This window comes from Capra hircus, chromosome 19 (assembly GCF_001704415.2).
Source record: "Capra hircus breed San Clemente chromosome 19, ASM170441v1, whole genome shotgun sequence".
NCBI classification, from domain to species: Eukaryota; Metazoa; Chordata; class Mammalia; order Artiodactyla; family Bovidae; genus Capra; species Capra hircus.
This window is the reverse complement of record NC_030826.1, coordinates 17468925-17489851: the sequence shown is the minus strand read 5'-3', so window position 1 is coordinate 17489851 and position 20927 is coordinate 17468925. Positions and strand designations below refer to the sequence as shown.

The following is a 20927-nucleotide window of genomic DNA, read 5'->3' as shown; positions in this document are numbered from 1 at the left end:
ACAGGTGTTCACCAGGTAGACAGGATGCAAGAGGCCACTTAAGGTGCAGCAGAAACAAAGATGCAGAAGAGTCAAGGGTAAAGGCTGGCAAGTTGGTTAAGACTGACCCGCGAGGTTTAGGACTGAGTGTGATTGTGTCAGAGATCACTGGAGTCAGACCATGGAGGGATTTAAATGCAAAGAGAAAAACTGGGCTTCATCCCCAGATGCACTAGGAGGCCAGTGGGGGGCTTTAAATGAGGGAGATGTTGACAATTTTGAGTTTTCAGTGACTCATCAGACTGCAGTGTGGAGGGGGAGGTGTGTGCAGGGGATGAGACCAGAGGCCAAGAGGTTCATTCTGAGATGGAAAGAGATGAGTCTGAACAGAAGAGAGAAGAGGGACACACAAACTCTCATTCAGTCCCCAGAACATGGTTATGAAGAGCGGATTGCTTTTAGGCTTAATTTACCGGCTCAGAACATGAAGGTCAACCCCCTACAGGTGGTAGAGGCAGAATTCAGAGTGAGCCTGTGCTGTCTCTAATGCCCTGCACTTTCGCCAAGCTGGGCAGGAGCTTCGGGACTATCTCTATCTGGGTCAGCCACTTGGTTTGTGGGGAAGAGGAAAAACTGAGCCAGAACAGATATGGAATGGATAAGGGGCCCCAGGTGGGCTCCACTGAAATCCACTTCCACATCCTTTGTACCCCATGGCTTTCAGGGTCCTCTGGTCTCTGTTTCCTGGATGGGGTTGGAGATTTCTATTCCCAGAAAGGGCCTTCCAGCTCTAAAACTCACAGAATCTTTGAATCAGGGTCTGGGGGCGGCAGGAAGTGGGGGGAGGCTGTGGGAGGCAGTGGGCTAGGAGCTAGGGGGAGCATAGCTTCCTCATCTGCTCAGACTGAATTCGTCTGTTTGTAAAAAACGGAGCAGAGTCATGAGTCTTACAGTTAAAAGAATACAACCTGGGGACTTCCCTGGTGACCAGTGGTTAAGACTCCTCCTTCCAGTGCAGGGGCTGCAGGTTAGATCCCTGGTTGGGGAGCTAAGATCCTACATGTCTCCTGGCAAAAAAAAAAAAAAGAAAAAGAAAAAACAGAACATAGAACAGAATTGTAACAAATCCAATAAAGACTTTAAAAAAGGGTCCACATAAAAAAATTTTGTTTTAAATAAAATAATCTAACTACAAGCATTATAAAAACTAAAATGCTGTTTTGGAACTGAGACCAATGTCACTCCAACCTCCCTTGGGGACTGCAGGGCCTGCAAGGCAAAGGCAGGAAGATGCCCTGGGACCCGGGGAGGCGGGAGGAGGTAAGGATGTGTGTCCCTCGCCACTCCTTTTCCGCCATCTAGTGGCCATCCCTGGGGTTGCAGGGCCCAGGCCTGGAAGCTTAGGCAATTCCCCAGGGAATGAACATCCTTGGAGGTGCTGGCATCTCTGGGGTGGTTAGGGTGGAGAAAGGCACCCTGGTTTAATTAAATGGTAACCTAACAAGGTTCTTTGGGTGATAGGTAATAAAATGGCACTTATCCCTTCAAGAGAGTACATCCCTGTTGAATTGGCCAAGCGGAGTTTGCACAAGAAGGATGGATTGAAGAGCAGGATGGGGGCATTTTAGACTCTGTTAAGATTACATTGTAACACTTTGTTGAGATTATTTATTTCTGTTCCTTCTTTGCCCTTCTCTCCCTTCATCGCTTCCTTTCAACCACAAAAGCACCAGTTCTGAGGGTTCTCCAGGGTTTAGAGCTAGTACATGAGGACACTTAGTAAACTGTAAAGGGCTCGCACACACTGAGATTCTTGCTGATGTCCCAGCAGTGTAGCCTGGTATGTAGAGTCTGAGACTTTATACAGGTGGGGAAACTGAGCCTCCAGGATGCATGACTGCAGGGGTGCAGGCCCTTTGGGCTTCTGCACAGAGCTGTCCCCTCGGCCTTAAGGTCTTCTCTCTCTTTTTAAGATTTTTTTCTTGATATGGACTATTTCTAAAGTCTTTATTGAATTTGTTACAGTATTTTGTGTTTTTGAATTTTTGGCCATGAGAGCTGTGGGCCCTTAACTCCCTCCCTTGAAAGATGAAGTTTTAACCACTGGACCACCAGGGAAGTTCTGGGTCTTCTCTTGATATTCAAATGCCCTTCCTTTAGGAAGATTTGGCCTGATTCTCCAAACTAAAGAATCCCCTTCTTGAAACACAACCTTGATTTTAAATCACCTATTTTTTTGTCTTCCCATGGGGTTTCTTTTGAGCTTCCCTGATAGCTCAGTTGGTAAAGCATCCGCCTGCAATGTAGGAGACCCCAGTTAGATGCCTGGGTTGGGAAGATCACTGCAGAAGGGAAAGGCTACCCACTCCAGTATTCTGGCCTTTTACCGGATTTTCTTACTGTGTAGTTATATGCTGGTTGATCACCAGATTCTGTAAGCCCCGGGAGAACAGTAGTGTGTTTGCTGTCTTCATGATTATATTTCCAGTGCGCACAGCAAACAGTGCTTGGCCTGTTGGGTAGTGAAAGAATTAGCGGCTGGATGACTGCGTGGCTGGCTGGAGTGCAAGACCTCTCGTTCAGCTCCTGCGCCGTGCCCTCCGGTGACCTGTCTGCGCTTCCTCCCCTTGCAGTGAGCATGGAGTTTGGACGGGCCGTGTGGCTGCGGTTCCACCCGTCAGCTTACCCTCCCTGTCCTCACCCGAGCTTCGTGGCGCACTTGGGTGGCGTGGCTGTGGGCATCACCCTGGGTGTGGTGGTCCTGAGGAACTACGAGCAGAGGCTGCAAGACCAGTCGCTGTGGTGGATTTTCGTGGCCATGTACACTGTCTTTGTGCTGTTTGCCGTCTTCTGGAACATCTTTGCCTACACCCTGCTGGACTTGAAGCTGCCGCCGCCACCCTAAGGGCCTGAAGGACCTTGGTCTGGGAGAGGAGGGAGAAGCAGCATCAGCCTAAAGCAGCTGTATTCTTTTTCTCATCACCAGCTCAGTGAGGCCAGAGAGGAGAGGACAAGAGATGCTGGGCTGCTGTAACATTTGTGTTCAGATCTGAACAGACCGTGGAGGCCTTCTTCTGAAGGCACCTGCTGGAGGAATTGGATGTATCTTCTGTAGTTCTGAGGACCTCAGGCCAGGGCGAAGGCCTGGGGTGAGGTGAGAGGGGCCATCCCCTCAGGCTGGGCGTGTCCCATGTGTTCAGGGACACAGGCTGGGCAGCAGCCTTCTCCTTCATCCACCACCCAGAGGTAACTAAGAGTGGAAGGAAGGCCCGCGGCTGTAGTAGCCAGGCAGGCCCTGTCCAGCCCAGAGGTCGCTATGGGCCAGGATGTGTTCCCTCCATAGCTATTGGGTATGGAGCTCTGGATTGGAAGGGGGCCTGGTGGTGGAGGATGGTCAACTTTGGTCTGGGCTGGAGGTACCCAAGATGCCCTCCCATGCCTGTCGCTGGGCACTGGGGTGCCCACCAGTGGGGCTCTCTCTCAGGCCTGGAGAGAGCAGAGGGAGATCCTACAGCTCCAGGGCCCCCCCTTTCCCCTCCTTGCCCTCGGGGTACATGTGAGAGGAACCTGATGAGGGAGGCAGTAACTTTTTTCAGGGCTTCCCCAATAGCTCGGACGATAAAGAATCTGCCTGCCGTGCGGGAGACCCAGGTTCGATCCCTAGGTCGGGAAGATCCCCTGGAGAAGGGAATGGCTACCCACTCCAGTGTTCTTGCCCACCAGGCTCCTCTGTCCATGGGATCACAAAGAGTCGAACAGGAGTGAGCGACTTTCACTTTCACTCCCCTCACACCCCCAGCGGGAAGGGAAGGGTGTCAGCTTCAGTTCTCCCGGGTGCTGACGTCTCACACCAGTGTCTGGACGTCCATCCCCTTTTGTTTAGGGTCTTTTCTTCCCCTTCCACTGCCCACAGCCCCCAGTGCGCCTGTCCTCTGCTTACAGAGCCAATGTTCTGGTACGTGTGTGTGTGTGTGTGTGTGTGCGTGCGCACATATGTGGTTTGGTGGGCAGATGCACATATGATGGGAAACACGATGTGAGGCCCGCTGGAGGCTGCAGAGGAAACCTGCACAGGGTGGAGGCTGTTGGGGAGGCCACCTGAGAGGAAGGGGGCACTGAGAGATAGGAAGCTCACCCCCTTCTTCCCCATCCCCATTCCTCCCGGGTGCCTCCCTGAGAATCCCTGACCAGCGGGAGACTGCTGCTGTGGAGGGAGACCTCCGGCGCGTCCAGGGACCTTGAGGATGCTGAGGTTTCCCTCCCCTTTGCCATGTTCTGCTCTGACTCCTGTCTAGAGGAGCCTTCCTGTCGGAAAAGGTTCTGTTGTGTCTGCCTTAGGAGGGAAGGAGCTTTGGGGGTGCAGGAAAGAAAGGCTGGAGCAGGAATGTTGGGGCCAAGTATCCTTTCAAAGTTGGGGGGCACAGGGATTCCAATTCAGACGGGAAACTGCTCCTGGAGAAGAATTGGTGGGTGTTTGGGGGAATATTGCAGGCGAGGAGGACAGCCCTCTGATGCTCAGAGCTGGGAGGGCACGTGGAGATGGTCAAATCTGCGCCCCCACCCCAAAACAAGTGGCAGAACAGGGCTGAGGCAGCGATCCGCTGCAGGACCTGGTGCCCACTCTGAGAGGAGGGTGTGGGGAGCATGGCTTTTTACAAACTGTGTCTCTTTATGCTGCCCTGGGAACTCCCTACACTGACAGCCCGGAGGGCTGTGTTCCTGCAGGAACGGGGCCACCACAAGCCTGTCAGAGCCCTGACTCTGCTAAGGTCCAGAGTCAGCCAGGCCAGCTATTCAGGGGTCTTGGGCCACTGTGATCACCCATAAATGGGCAGGGTCTTCCTACCCCGGGACACCCCTACTCACTCCTGGGCTACGCCAAGCCCTTCCCTGTCTTGGCCCAACGATGGATTGTTCTGGTCCCCACGTATGGCTCCTGAGGCCACGCTACACTTGTGCCAATGCTGTGCTAAGGACTCCTGGGGGGATGCGCCCAGGTCTGTGGCTGAGCCGTGCCAGTCTGTCCCTGCCAGCCATCCTCCGCCCTCCTGAGGGCCAGGTGTGGTCAGAAGAGTGAGCTTCTTAGGAGAGGAGACTGAGCTGGAAGGGAGGCCGAGAAGACCTGGGCAGAGATGGGGGTGGGGGGGTCTCTGTTGTGGGCTGCCATCCCTGCTAACCCTGAGTGATGCTGTCCCTTCTGGGAGCGACAGAGGCTGCTTGTGCCCCACTGGGAGGCAGGGCATCGCCTCTCTCCTGGCACCTGAGCGCTCTGGGATGTGGTGGAGGAAGCGGAGACACTTCTGCCTTTATCTGGTGTGGTCTGGAGTGGGGGGCTTCCTCTCAGGTGTGGGAAGACTGAACCGCAAGAGTCTAGAAAGCCCACCAGGGAAGCACTCAGTCCCTGCAGGGCTTCAGATGGAAGCTTGTTACTGAGAGGACTGCATCAGGCGGAGGTGTGGAGTCTTGGCCTGCGAGGCCTGGGATGCACTAAGGGCTCCTCTGCGCCCTGCGCCACCAGCCCCAGCTGCTCCTGGTCCACAAGCAACCTGGAAGTTCTTTGTTGTGCTCAACGCCCACCTCCGCCGCCTCTCCCGACCACCGCGTCCAAGCAGGACCACGCAGTGGTGGCAGAAGTCACTTCAGACGCCCCAGGTCTCCAGCCCAGCGCCGGCAGACAGATGTCCGGTAAGAAAGGTTTACTTCTGGGGGTCTGGCTTCCTCCCGGGCAGGCCCCTCTGTTCCCACGTTCCCTCCTCATCCAGTATGGCCACCTGATCGGGTGCTGAGAAGCAGAAGGTGGAGAGAATCTTCAGGCTGTGGAAGCCAGTCAGCCTTTTATCCACAGGCTTCAGACCCTGAAAACTGAAGGTTTCCCAAACAGCAGCCCTGGACTCACCCCCTCCTTACATGGAAGAGGAATCACAGAAACTGGGGAAAGGAAAACGGACCTTCCAAGGAGAAATTTCATTTTAGTGACACCACTCATCATTAGTTTTTTAATTAGGAAAAGCTCTTGGATGAGGTGCTTTTGCCAGCTCACAGGGTTCTCAATTTCCATGAGAACCATTCTTGGCTAGAGGGTTAGGGGAGTCGGTGCTCACCAAGCCTGGATCTCCCTGCAGTGTCCAGTTGCGTTTGCAAATAATGCTGATTCCCGGGTGCAGTGGAAAACCCTTTCCTGGCATCATTCATGTTCCCAGTGCTGGCCGGAAAGCTCCAATATTCCTCTGCCTTAAAAAACTGCCCAGCCCAACACCTGTCTTCCCCCTCCCAGGACTGGAGTAGGTGGAAAAAAAAACCACAAGCTGCAGTGTTTGTTTCTAAATATTTTTGTATCGTGTACATTCTGTATATTTTTGTTGTAACATATTATTTGAGCACAGATTCCATTAAAGATTTTTTTTTCTTTAAGTCATTGGTTATACAGTTATTTTCACCAGTTTCACCGGTTACTCGGGAAGGGCTGGCACTGGAGCCTGTTTCATCTCGGTCTGGGTTAGGGTTGGGGAGGCAGGGAGGGTGGACGACGGTGGGGGTGGGTCTGTGATGCATGCCCTACGGATGGGGCATCCGTGCTCAGCACTGGTCTTTCCAACTTGGTAGTTCTTAACCTTTCTTGAATACAGTTCTTTTGAGTGGTTGATGAAAGCTGTGATTTTTCTTCCCATAAAAATGCACAGACAGACAATTCTATGTATAATTTAGAGGGAAAGGGCTGTGAATAAGGAAACTCATCTAGGGTTTCAGGTCATGAACCTCTGTGCCAGCCGTCCTGGTGGGTGCCTGGCCTTCCCCTTCCACTCTTACACTGTACCCCGATGAGAGCTTAATATTCTATTATTTTTGGATGAGTCTTCTTCAGAATATCCTAGATACTTCCTTCATTACCCCAATAGCCTAGTCTTTAGGTCTTTTTCTTCTTTTTTTGCCATGTGCCCTGACTAGGGATTGAACCCATACCCTCTGAATTGGGAGCATGGAGTCTTAATCGCTGGACCACCTGGCAAGTCCCTCGGTCTTTCTAGGGGATGTCAGCATCCTGATCCTAAAACAGGAATAGGAATGTCCTTGGGGTGAAAGCACGGACAGTTCACTTACAGAAGGGGAATGTAAGAGGAGAGCAAATGTTAAAGGTATTCTGGTGCTTGGTATGTTTAATAATCAAGTGGGCTTTGAGTGGGTGAAGCCTGAGAAACCATCCTCACCAGTTTCTCTAAGCTAATGGCAGTGTATGTAGTTTGGCCATTCACAGCTTTCAGTGGAGGATTAAACTACCCTGTTAAAATTCAGGGTATGGGAGTTGTTCCGATCATGTTTTCACATCAGTATCTTGTGTATCATCTTGCAAATATTTCTACATGCTTTCTGGAATGGCAGAAATCATCCCAGAGCAAATTTTAGAGCATGGTTCAGGCTCAAGATCTAGGATCTGTTTGGAGTGTGGGGAACAGAGTCCTGTCAGCAGCCGAGGTCCCGGGACTCAGTTCCCAAAGGCAAGCTCCCTGGCAGCCGGCAGTCGTTGAACCAGCGCTGCCTCCGGCCTCCTACCACTCTGCTCTTCACTCTTGCTTCCTCCTTTCCACCAGCCTCTCATTCTCCCTGTAACTTAAAAGCTACCGATAATAGGGTAATTATACAGACCACTTAGTGGGTACCTACTATGTGCCAGGGCACTGGGCGAGGCACTTTCAGTCTTATTTAATTGCACAGCTACTTGAAGTGGGCATAAGTACACCCATATCTACCCATGAAGGGAAGGCTTCGAGAAGTTCAGTAACTTGCCAGCAGGATCGCAGCCAAGACGGCCTGGTTCCAAAGTTCCTGTGCTCAGCCCTCGGGTGTTTTTATAGGACTTTAAGGACACTTAAGTTTGCAGAAGCGTCAGGGCGTTTGTTTAAAGATGCAGTCTCGTGGCCCCGGGTCTGGGGCCATCTGGTCAGTCATGAACCTTGGCGTATTTGCTTGGTGTTCACTTACCAGGATCTCCACTTTGTCGGCCCTCCCAGAGGTAGTTCACAAGAAAACTCACAGCTATCAATTCATTACTGCTCCCTATCACCGCCCCACCAGCCCTGACTTCCGAAATCTGGCATTTCCGCCAACTTAGAGTGATATGAAGTCTGTGAGGCACATTTAAGAAGTTTATCGGGTATAGGACGGGAGCTGCCCTCTTAGGCCTCCAAGTGGAAAGACTTCATTGAAGCCAGTGGTGTCTCCATGACAGAGAAGACACGGTTAGGAGAAGTGTAGTCCTGGTAACTGAGTCTTATTTCTGAGACGCTTGCAGGCTTTCCTGGCATTTGGTGTAAGTAATCCTCTGGTAAAGGACAGGCATTCTGTCATGGTTAATAATGAATGAGAGTGAAAAGAACTGAGCTGGGCCATTGACTTAGACAGGTGTAGGCATACTGGACGATGAATAAAACACTGGGATGGAAATTGCTCATATACTCTGCCTAATGCCTCCTGCAGGTTGCAGAAAGATGTCTCCTAGCAGGCGATTTGATTTTTTTCAACAAATTCCTTCGCCAAACAAGTATCATTTCCCCCAAAACTTGTGAATTAATAAAAAAAGTCAGGCTGGAGAATTGAGTTCACTGAATAAAAATGACTGTGTTGCTGAGAAGCTAAGTTTTATTATTATTATAATAAATATAATTACAGGTAAATTGAGACCATTTTTGATCCATGACAAACATACATTTCCTGTGTGTATAGCACACAAATAATACACAATGTATTCCACACTTGAACAAATGCTTTTTGAAACTTTGAAAGTCAATATATTAGCTTATTAAAATCTGAATATAATACATGTTTTTGGTCACAAGCTCTGAGTGTCTTCTCACGGTCCACAAGACAGTCGGCTCCACGTCACTATTTTCCTTGTCCACAGCAGTGATATACAGTTTATCACACACTTTTACAACAAGACTGTATTGTATATAACTGTGTGATGTCATGGGCCTACATTACCAAAAATATATATAAAAGTACATATAAAGAATATGTAATTATGCCTTGACTCTATCCATAAATGACTTGAAGCAGGTAATATATTTGCTTTTAAATGCTATTTACAACATGGACTCTTGAATGATATGTGAAGTTGAAAATGAAAAACATATTTTCCAGACTCAAAATGTTGATGCCCTAATGTTATTTATTTAAAAAACTGATTTCCAAGTGGGCAACCCTACCTTAGAAAAAGTCAGATTCAAGGGTTGTGCCATAAAATTTCCCATAGTCATTCTGAATGCTATAAAAAAGATGGTACTTGGATTTTTTTCTACACTGACTACAATCCAAGTTATTAAAGTTTAAAACTATATGAAAGCCTTTATGAGGATCCTGAATTGTATTTCCCATTAAAGAAAAGAAATGGCTCAGTGAGTCACATCTCTAGATTTCTGTAGAAGAGAAAGCAGAAGGCCATTGTCAGTCATCTTGAAAGTTAAAACTCAGCACTTAATATGAATTTAGATGAGTTTAGGAGAGGAGCTTTACGGGCTTCTGTTCCTCTGAGCATCCTGAGGGCAGTGAGAACTAGACTGCTGATCTTCCAAACAAAAGTCATTATCAGATGGATTTATTACAGAGCTATGCAGAACAAACTGCAGTCAAATGTGTGTAGCTGCAGTTGGCTTCCATGGGAATTATAAATGGCTCTAACGCAGGGCACTTTCAGTTGATTCAGAGTAAAACAATATAAGGCTTGTAACACATGTACAGAAAATGAAAATCAAAGTGAAGAATCTCTGTGCGAGTTCTTTATTTTACGTTTGCTTGTAAAATTGATGTACTTTGTTTCTTTTTTAACACTCCATTTAAAAACTCCAGCATTTTCATATAAAAGAAAAGAGAAATTATAGGCTCTTGGCAAATACCTGTGAACAAAAGAATGAAGAAAAGTGCTGGGGCCACTTCTACAGTAGCTTTCCATCAGAGATAATGTCTCATCTTGAAGCTAGTGCACCTATTTTTAAAGTTCATTTAATTCCTTACACACTCATGATTTATTTGCATATTGACATGAAAGCTGCCTTCATCATCCATGCCATTATCAATCGAAAATCCATAAAAAAAAAAAAATCCATCAAGCACCCACAGGATGCAGAGATCTGTCTTTGAAATGGTGGCATGGTGTTAATCTGTCCTAAAACTAGGAAAAACTGTTTTGAAAGAAGCTATAGTACATTGAGGGATTCCCTGTGGCTCAGTGGTAAAGAATGTGCCTGCCAACGCAGGAGACGAGGGTTTGATCCCTGGGTCAAGAAGATCCCCTGGAGAAGGAAATGGCAACCCACTTCCATATCCTTGCCTGGGAAATCCCATGGACAGAGGAGCTTGGCGGGTTGCAGTCCATGGGGGTCACAAGAGTCAGACATGAGTTAGCGACTAAACAACAACAACAGTACCTTGAGAAAAAGAAGTATTATGATTTTTCTGGGAGGGAAAGTTGCTAAATACTGCAGCAAACTCCTTAGAGAAGCCGCAAAATCACCTCTGAAGGTCTTAAGCAACAATTCCCTGAAGCTAGAACTTACAGGACCAGCAATGTAAAAATTTCACAATTCTAACATACACCTATCTATGACTGTGAAGACGTGCCTCAGATTTATACATCTAATTGGGTTTAATTTTGAAGACACAAAATGAAAAAATCTAGAATGTGTTTTCAAATAATCTGAAATAGCAATCCTATGACCGTTATAAAACTACCAGTTTTAAATACCACGGCTTGCGTGACTTCACAATACAATCATCTCCAAATACGTCATCACAAACTCTGGGCAGGAGCTTCTTTCATAAATTCCTCGAGGACAGCTACCACATTTTTGGCTTCAGGCATTTCTTCGTGTTCCACTTTAACAATCTTCAAAAGGATATCTCCACTACCACAGTTCTTCAGGAACATGTAACATTTAAACAAAGCATAATGATTCATTTCTGCCTGCCGGATAAATCTCTTCAAATTATTTGTGTCTTGTATGGCCTAGAAAAAGATTACCCAGTTAACTATGTGTTCAGTGAGATAATAATGAAGCTTGAAAAAGATCTCCTATCCAGCTGAGAACTCAACTAATATGTTAATGAAATGTTTGCCTTTTATTTAAAATATTTTAATTGCTAATATGCTTTGCTCTTGATAGAACAAAATCTTTTATATAAAGTAAAAATACAAATCTCCTAAATAAGGTGACAACATGCCTCCCCAACAAAATTCTGAACCTTTAGGCATGGAACTACGTTTTTTGTGCTTCCCAACTAAGACATGCCTTAAATTTTAAGACTGATGTCCCTAAAATATAAGCAAGCATTCAATTCAATTTATTGGAAATGCGATGATACATACACAGAAGCCACTGGAAATATAAATGAATGCCTTTTGAAGATTCTAGCTCTCGTTTGTTTTTCAAAAATTAGAACATTGTTTTAATTGTTATGAATAAGGCTTACAGTGCAAAGACAGAATAATGCAAATTTATGGTTAAAACTTGGACTTTACTTGACAATTCATTAAAAAATATAAAGATACTGTTTATATAAAGAATGACAGGTAATACCTTTCATTAGTATTGCCTTTACTATTTATAATGTCACTATGTCATAGTGGATACATTTGCTCCATCAAAATGTCTTTCTGTTTATTTGCTAATAGTAAACGAACATGAAAAAATGTTCAGCCTGAATAATAATTAAAGACAGATCTGAATAGCTATGGAGTGCCAATATTAAAGTAATAAAAATAAATAAGACTGATTTAGAAAACTGTCACATTAGGTTCTGCCTAGAAAACCCATACACATTGCTGAACACTCTGTACTTTGTTCCTATTTTTCTGAAGTGCAAGCTAGCAATTTGTAATAGAAACCAAAGCATTCAAACCCTTGACTTGGTAATCCCACTTTTGGGAATATACATTAAGGTAATAATCCAAATGAAAAAAATACCATCCAGCAATGCTCCTTCTGGGCATCTCTCTGAAGAAAACCAAAGCACGTACCCAGAAAGATATCTGCATTCCATGTTCCCTGAAGCATCACCAACAACAGCCAAGACATGGAAACAACCCAAGTGTCAACTGATGGGTGAATGGACAAAGAAACTGTGGTATATACACACAGTGGAATACCCCTCAGCCAGTAAACAGAAGAATGAGGTCTGCAACAAGGGCTTCATGCTAAGCGAAACAGGTTCTACAGAGAAAGACAAATGCCACATGACCTCTTCTACATTGGAATCCAAATATACATATTTTTTTATATAAATATATAAAAAACAACTCATGGACTCAGAGTACAGAGGCAGCAGATAGGGAGTGGGAGAAATGGGTGGACTGTTTTGGTTGAAATAAATTGAAATTTTTATATACAAATAAAAATAGTGATATACATTGTCACCTGTCAGACTAGCAAAGACGAAAAGTTTAGATACCCAGTGGTGTCTGGGTTTGGGGAAACTGGCACTTTCAATGCTATTGGTATAAATGGAAATTGAGGATTATAGTTTTGAAAGTGTTCTAGTTAACAGACATCATAGCTGTGAAGCAGATTTGTTTCCTGGTCACTGGTACTAACTAAACTTCATGGCAAAGATTATATGTGGCACTTGGCACACAGCCAGTTAGTTACCTTTAGTTTAAAGTTCTCCAGGACTTGTCGAAAAAGAAAAGGGTTACCTCCTTCAGCACCATTCATAAAAGCCTGCATCCAATCCTCACAAAACCGGTTGCTCCCTATAAAGTATTTTAGGAAAATGAATAAAAGTAAAATCACAAGACATTTATTCTTCCTTTCTTTTTATTTTCTTTTTTAAATTGAGGCATAATTGAACCATCTAATATTAGTTTCAGGTGCACAGCACAGGATTCAATATTTGTATATATCACAATATTCTTTCCTCATTTATAAAAACACTTATAATGAATTATTTAAGACTTCTATATTGGTCTAAAAAAACCTTAACTCACCACCTGGCTAAGAAATACAGAACTGGTTGAAGCTCCCACATGCATCTTCCCAGTGCATCCCCCTATTTTCCCATCAGAAAGGATTATCATGCCCATGTCTTTCTGTAAACGTTTGCCACATACTTTATCTCTAAGCCCTATATAGTGTAAAAAAATTTGCCTATGTTAAAACTGTATTTTTCTTTAATGGCTCTTTCACTATACAGTATGTTTGGATGCTATACGGAGAGAGATAGCTCGAGTTCATTCGTCATGGCTGTATAGTATTCCATTGTGTGAGTATAACAGCTTAGCAGTTCTCCTGTTGACAGACACTTGAGTTGCTTTCAGTTCTTTACTATTGCAAACAGCGCCCTTATGAACATCTTGTATTTGTCTTCTTGTGTACATACATAAGAGTTTCTCTATATACCTAGGAGTAGAATTGCTAGGCATGTCATGATCTCCATGTTTCTAGAAATGCTATTGTTTTTGGCGATTTGGGGATAAACATGTAAAACTGCACAGGGCAGGGAGGATAACTTTGCGTCATTTGTTGTCAGTGTGAAAACGGTGATTGACAAGGCTGTTCCCAGGGTTGCAGCTCACCTGCATTGTGGAACTGAGGCTGGGAGCTGCTGCAGTCGATGGTCACAGACTTCTGCTGCTCCTCCGTCATGGCCATGCACAAGGATGTCATGGTGCCTTCGTGAATAAGCCCTTGGAGACTAGCCACGCTCAGAAACCTGCCACACACACAGTCTTTTTCCACAAACTATACTACAGGATGGGAGGGAGAAAGCAAATTCATTCTGCATTGCGTGGTGGGGGGAGTTAAAAACAGAAATATCAGACTGGCTGTGGAAAAGGTGCTCTCTTTGCAAAACTGGTATTTACCTGTGAATGTCTCTCTTTGTTTTTTCATCTGATCCTTTAACCTCAACAGGAGTATAACTCAGAGCCTATGAGAGAAAAATAACACCCAGCTGATACACGTATGCCAATTTTCCTTGCAGAGCACCTAGTGACTAAACGTTGCCTCTCCCAATAACCACCGCACCAGACCATGTTTGCTGGGCGCCGCCCTGGAGCTCTCCAGAGCTATGTTCAGCTGCTCACTCATGGTCAGGAACCTAGCCTTACTACCTGGGCTTGAGGGGCTGTCCAGCCTCAGCTGCATCCACCCACCACATGAAAAATGAAAAACCTAGCCACTTACTCAAGCCTTCCCCACTGTCCAGATATTTTATTGAATATTTTATTTGGACATTTTTATATAGTTAAAAATTACTTTGGATTTCTGTTTTCCTCTTCAAATTGTTTTAGAAATCACATCTCTCCCACATCACTTCAAAAAGTAATTATTTTAGAGAATTCCCTGGTAGTCTAGTGGTTAGGATTCAAAACTTTGACCACTGTGGCCCAGGTTCAATCCCTGGTTAGGGAACTGAGTTTCTATAAGCTGTATGGCACAGCCAAAAAGAAAAAGAAAAAGTGATTAAAATGTTTTATTGTATTAGAAGATAGTATTCACAACTCTACCTTCGTAGTGTAACTTTCTGGATCTGTGTAAATAGAGTGTGGTGTATCCTTATTGCAAGCATAGTCTGAATGAATATTCAGAGGGCAGGTGGAAGTAATAAGTGATGTTCAGAGAAAATAAGTATGTTTTTAAAGAAACCAAACTCTGCCAAAGTGATCCTCAATGCAGGAAATACTTTCGTTTGGGCAATACTTACAGCGTGTAGCAGAAAGGTGAGCTTCTCCTGAAAGAGATGGACCACCCTTTGGATGGGGCAAACAACATCTGCAAACCAGCTGCTTAGGTAAGACTGGATGTGGTTCTCCCCACCACTTTCCTAGATTAAGAGACAGTGAGATTTGCTTTGATCTAAGCCTTCACCTTAATTAATGGACTTAACATTTTCTTTATGATACGCTTGACAGTGAAAAGAAATGAGGACTGACACCTCCCTCTTTTTTAAGCTAATGCCAGCAATTAAAACAAAAGGAACTGCACGAATTTCCTGGCAGTTCAGTGGTTAGGACTCTGCCTTTCACTGCCAGGCACCTGGATTCAATCCCTCGTTGGGGAACTAAGATCCCACAAGCAGAGAGGTACGGCCAAAAAACAAAAAAAGGAATTGTGATATAACTTTGCTGGGCTTGTTAGGCAGAGAGGGGATTAATTCAGTACTGCATTAAAAAAAAAATACACCAAGACATGCATTATATAAAATGAAGAAACCGACTTAATATGGTTCTATGCTATTTCTTCACTGAAAGGAGTTAGGGCATTTCCATGTCCATCTCCTCCCACTGTGCTGTGAACTCCCGGAGATACTCTCTTAATAATCCTTATCTCCAAAAATGAATGAATAAAACTTCTTTCATTGAAGGGGAGGAAAAAAAAATCCTCATCTCCCCAAGCATCTGGTACAGTTTCTGAAACATCCATGGATGAGCCTATAAAGGACCTGTTGAATGACTGAAGGAACACAGACAGCTCACTAACACTTGAAAGTGAACAGGGGAGGACAAAGGTCAACACATCAAAGTGCTCAAGCCCACTCCGGTGTGGTCGGACACACTGCCAGGAGCTCAACCAGCTTCCTTGGCTCTGCTGCTCCCTAAGGACTGGTGGGAGCGCCCCATCCTGGGAGAGCAGCTACCCTAGACTCGCTTGTATCCCTGGCTCACTCCAAAGCTATCATTCCCCTCTGTACTGCCTTGTAAGCACCGGCATGACAAGCAAAAGGAATTATTATCACCTGTAATGGGTAGAAAATTTATGAGTTATGACTTAACTCCCATAAACCAAAAGCACAGTATTTAAAAGGTATGGATAAAGGAATCGATATGGATGTATCTAATTCACAAAAGATCAATTAATGAAAAACGGGATGTTTCTAAACATCTTTGAGGTTGAGTTCAAGGACAGTCATCCTGTTGCACAGCATGTCTCTGGTGCCAGCAGCTTTGTAGGCCATCAGTTCTGCACAGAGTATAAATCTTATATGTCTAGAAATCAGGAAAGCAGCATCTTCTTCCTCGCTTGGCATGTTACCGTATGTCTTTGAATTTAATGGGTTGAATTTTTCATAGATACAAAACATCACAAGCAGTTTTGTGAAACTTAGAGGACCGTGTCCCTTGCTCCTCTTAACTAGCGCTTTCCTACTAGCCCACAAAGTAGCACATTTTCAGAATTTAAGTGTCTGTGCCCACTTGGATGATTTGATAAGAACAGTAGTCACATAATGTTAGTCATTTGGTCTTTAAAAATATTAATGCAATTGTCTTACCTCACAGTTCATGTTATTTTTCAGCCCTTGAATGTATTTGTCCAATTCAGGCCTGAAAGTATGTTCTTAAGGAAATGATAAAGGACGAATCAAGACAGGGTTCTATCTCTCAATGGATAACAGGAAAATCTCTTAAATATCTGGCTTGGTTAAAACAAGCCACGACATGGGAATTTCTTGGCAGACCAGTGTTAGTACTCCATGCTCTCAGCACCTGAGGGCTCAGTTTCAGTCCCTGGTTGGGGAACCAAGATCACACAAGCTGAGTGGTCAAAAATAAATAAATTCATGATAAAACAAGTGAAGACAAACTGGTCATATGACGGTATGAAATTGAAGTTAATGCATAAGAGGTAGAAAGGCTTTTCAGAGGTTGGTAGTAATAATCCTCCACTTGCCTGCCAGCATTTCCTTCCTGATATCCTCAGAGACCAAAGAAAGGATATAGCTCAAGCCCTTTTTCAGACCCTCCTAAAAAACAGACCACATACTCTGAAGACTTCTGCTCAGAGTCCGTTGATGCTGTTTGGGAAAGCAGTTTTTCTTGTTGGAAAAGGCAGTAATAACAACCGACTCGGTAACCTGGAATTCTAGAAAAGAAAGAAAGAGCTAAAATGCATGCTTTTGATAACTCATGCATGTAGTTTTGTAGGCTTCTCTGAGCCCTGGTCATCCTGATCTGGCAATATCGTTAGGCTGCTCTGGAATTCAGAGCTTCCCAGACTTCTCCTTGGTTTACTGATAACAACAGACGAAAGTGAACATGCATCATACTGGGCTTTACCTAAAGCAGCACCTAACAAACACAGAATTTCTTTGAATTCTTCTGTATTATGTGAAAAACTCATACAAATTCCACTCTTGTTCATAGCTTACCCATGTTGACATGGTTTATCCGTGTTTTCCCTCCCATAAACATACATGAATCAATGAAGCTCTAGGAAGGAGGGGTGTGTGTGTGTGTGTGTGTGTGTGTGGGTGGGTGTGGGTGTGTGGGTGTGTGGGTGTGTGGGTGTGGGTGTGTGTCTAGCCAGAGTTGATCTTTTGGAGTTTCTCATCGCGTCCCATATTTAGCTCAGAAATAAAATCTCAGGACACAGCATATTTTACACTTACCTCAGCTCTACAGCTGCAACATTACCCAGCCCTTCAAAGACTGCTCCCTTAGAAAGACGCTTCGCAATGAAACTGCGTAGCTCTGGCTCCAGTTCAGATGGTAGATTAGTATCCACCAAGGAGAGGCTTGACAAATGAAAGATACACGTTCCTTAGCAGCAGACTCTGCATTTATACCCCGTCAGTTAGACAGGACATTGCTAAAAGCCCTCACTAAGGACTCGGCAGAGCTTTCTATTCGACTCCTGTTGGTGAGGCTTCTAGGGATGTATGTCACCAAGTACGATCTGCCTCATCCGTTTAAAGTAGTCCTGCGTTTCTAGCTCATTCTCGTTAGTATTATGACTCCACTGGGACCGCCCCCCCCCCCCCGAAACCCACTGACCTTACCTCTTTTTCACAGTAACCTCAAGTTTCTCATCCTCACCTCCCTTCTCCTTACCCAGCTTAAATTCCACGGCCAGTCATTACGATCACCACCCCGCATACATTCACATTCAACCTCTGTTTTCGCCTCCTGGTATTTGCTTAGCAAACCTTCAGCCCTGGTTAGTCCAGTTCTCTACCTAGTCTGCCCCTGCACCTATGCAGCTGAATGTGGCTGGACAAAACCCCACCACCACAGGGGCTAGTCTCATTTGAAATCAATGACCACCAGCCACCAGTGGGCCCTGACCGCTGCCCAGCTCTCATGCCATCTCCTGGTCCACCCACATATTCTGCTATTTCATGCCTCCTTTTCTTTCCTCAAACCTCCAACTACCACTGCCCATGAATAAACACACCAGCTCAGTGATTACTTATGACCTAAACACACACATTTCAGTTTGGTTGAGATTAGACTATAACCAGAAACTATAATTCGAACATGTAAGAAGATTTTCCATCACCAAACTTCCCAACAGAGAATATGAACCCAATATGCCTCACATCTTTGGTTCCATATTAAGGAAAATTTCAAACACTGAAAAGTAGAAAGAATAATATAACGAACCTACATGTACCTACCACCCAGTTTTGACAATTATCAGCTTATGGGGGAAGGAAGGGATAAACTGGGAGACTGGGATTGACATATACACTCTACTATATATAAAATAGATAACTAACGAGGACCTACGTACAGCACTGGGAACTCAATACTCTGTAATGGCCTATATGGGAAAAGACTCTAAAACAGAGTGGATGTACGTATATGCATAACTGAGTCAACTTCGCTGTACACGTGAAACTAACACAACATTGTAAGTCGATTATATTCCAATAAAAATTATAAAAAATTTTGTTTTCATCTCTACTCCCATGTTGTCCATACCCTCCACCTCCCAGACTTATTTTGGACTTTTTTGTTTTTAAACTTTTGACTTTGTATTGGGGTATAGCCAATTAACAAACAATGTTGTGATAGCTTCAGGTGAACAGCAAAGGGACTCAGCCAAACACACACATGTATCCATTCTCCCCCAAACTCCCCTCCTGTCCAGGCTGCCACATAACATTAAGCAGAGTTCCATGTGCCCTACAATAGGACCTTGTTGGTTAAACATTTTAAATATAGCAGTGATTACATGTCCATCCCAAACTCCCTAATTATCCCTTCCCCCAATCCTTCCCCTCTGGCGAACCTTAAGCTTGTTCTCTTAAGTCCCAGACTTATTTTGAAGCAAGTTCTAGGCATCATATTATTTTATCCCTAAACTTCTCATTACATATCTCTAAAAAATGCGGATTTACAAAATATATATGTATGTATCTGTAACCATAATACCGTTCGTTACAGCACCTGAAAAATTTCTTAAATCATCCATCATCCAGCCTCTCGGTGAACATATTTTTATACTATACCCTACTTTGCATCCAGTGTTGAGGTTCATTCATTCCTTCCCTTAGTAAACATATATTAAACACCGACCCTATGCCAAGTACCTATCACTCAAGGTTCTAGGCACGGAGACATCAATGAACAAAAGAGGCAGCAATCACTGCTGGCTTGGAGTTTACATCGCAGTATGCAGCAGCAGAGCTATGAAAGGGTATTCAAGGGGGGTGGGTAGGGAGAGGAGGATTTTAAATTTTTTGATACTCATATGATATTGAATATTTACTGGAGTTCCAATCAAGAAGCTCAGAATAACTGTCTGGCTAATCAACATGGTGCTAATCACCACGGTATGTGGCTCTGCCCCAGCCTTGAATAAATGAATAAAGGAAAATAAGACGAGGTTCCTAGGGGTGAAGGGGGCTTGATGGTTTCACTCAGGGAAAGCCGAGGGCAGATAAAGTACCCACTGATATTTGCATGCCAGAGATGCCCTTAAGAGAAAAGCACAGACACGGCTTAAGGCCAAGCTGTTTTTACCTGAAATCATCACCAGAGGGAGTTTCTGCATTTGTGCCACCTGGGCTTCCATCATCGCTGTCCGCTCGCTGCTGTGCCAATCTGCTCGCCACAAAACCAACTCGGTTATGAACTATGGGCTCTAAGTCAAGCGGAGTATGCCCTCCCTCCCCCAGCAAGCAAGGAAGGGGACAAACAGACCACTAAAACTGCTGCAAGGGAGAAATGCTTGAACCCCGTCCTCCTCCGCCTAGCTTCAATGACAGGGAAAACCCACAAAAGAGCGCTGACAGGAGCCCCTTCTCTCCTCCAGGCCACTTAAGGAGTAGAGGAAAGCCTAAGTTAAATATCCAGAAATGTCAAGGAAATTTTCTCTTAAATACACACTTTACAGGGAATTCCCGGGCGGTCCACATTGGACTCGGCACTTTCACTGCGGGGGGAACCAAGATCCCACAAGCAGCCCAAACAGAACAAAACGAGACTTTACAGGGCCAAAAGAGCCCCAGGAAGTCGGCTTGGGAGGAGGGAAAAGAGGCAGCAAGGACAGACGGTAACCAGAAGGTGGGGATAGGGAAGGGAGGTGGGGGTAGCGAAGGGGGGTGGGGACGGAGGAAAGCGGGGAGACAATGACAGGAAGGACGGGGGGGGTGGGGATTGCCTTTATTGAGCGTGCGAGGCACTGCGCTAAACAAAAGGCAGAGGTGACAGGAAGGGGCTGCGAAGATGTCAAGGACACAGCGCTGAGGCGTGGGAGGACCGGGCGCAAAAGCCCAGGACAGGGGGCCAGGAAGCATGGCTTGAGGCGAGGAGGGCCCTGAGGGCCTGAGACCTTGGCTGGGAGGGGAGAAGACTGCGTTTGGGAGCCGCCAAGCTGCGGAACCCGGAGTGGGCGGCGGGGCCGGGGCGGGGCCACCAGGGCGGCCGGGCGCTGCACCTGCTTCCGCGGTAGCTGTAGAGACAGTAGTGGCTGCTGGGCGGCGGGTCGAGTCTCCGCTCCTCGGCGGAGCCGCCCTCTTCGCTGCTCTCTAGCTCCTTTTCATCCCCGTCCAGCGATTCCTGCAGGGAGGGGAGCATCGCGGCGGCCTCTGAGCGGCCCTGCGTCCCCGCCAAACCGCTCCCCCGGTGCCGTACAGTCCTCTGTGGCCGGGCTCGTCCGGCTCCCGGCCCTCGCGCATCTGCGTTCCGCTGGTTTCCCGGACTCTCAGTCGAGAAAGCTGGAATGCCCCCTGATTTT

At 45.6% G+C, this 20927-nt stretch overlaps 2 protein-coding genes and 1 long non-coding RNA gene across 5 annotated transcripts in view; 2 read left to right on the top strand and 1 right to left on the bottom strand.

Moving 5' to 3' along the window:
- The window catches only part of RHBDL3 (rhomboid like 3), a 51786-nt gene extending 48134 nt beyond the window's left edge, over positions 1-3652 (top strand). For all 3 annotated transcript variants that reach the window (XM_018064246.1, XM_018064247.1, XM_018064245.1), the window contains one exon: positions 2613-3652. In XM_018064246.1, coding sequence (XP_017919735.1) covers positions 2613-2884 — 272 coding nt within the window. In that variant the 3' untranslated portion in view covers positions 2885-3652. The remainder of the gene's footprint in view (positions 1-2612) is intronic.
- Positions 3723-6390, top strand: LOC108638253. The gene is made up of 2 exons (XR_001919677.1): positions 3723-5664; positions 5825-6390. It is a non-coding gene; the product is annotated as an uncharacterized LOC108638253 (long non-coding RNA).
- Positions 8588-20927, bottom strand: C19H17orf75 (chromosome 19 C17orf75 homolog). Its single transcript, XM_005693228.3, has 10 exons — positions 20628-20927; positions 19712-19792; positions 17353-17478; positions 16683-16826; positions 16237-16294; positions 14671-14790; positions 13829-13893; positions 13541-13677; positions 12615-12718; positions 8588-10975 (listed from the first exon to the last, which is right to left on the bottom strand). Exons 1-10 carry the CDS (start codon positions 20765-20767, stop codon positions 10760-10762), a joined length of 1191 nt encoding a protein of 396 aa, XP_005693285.1. The 5' UTR covers positions 20768-20927; the 3' UTR covers positions 8588-10759.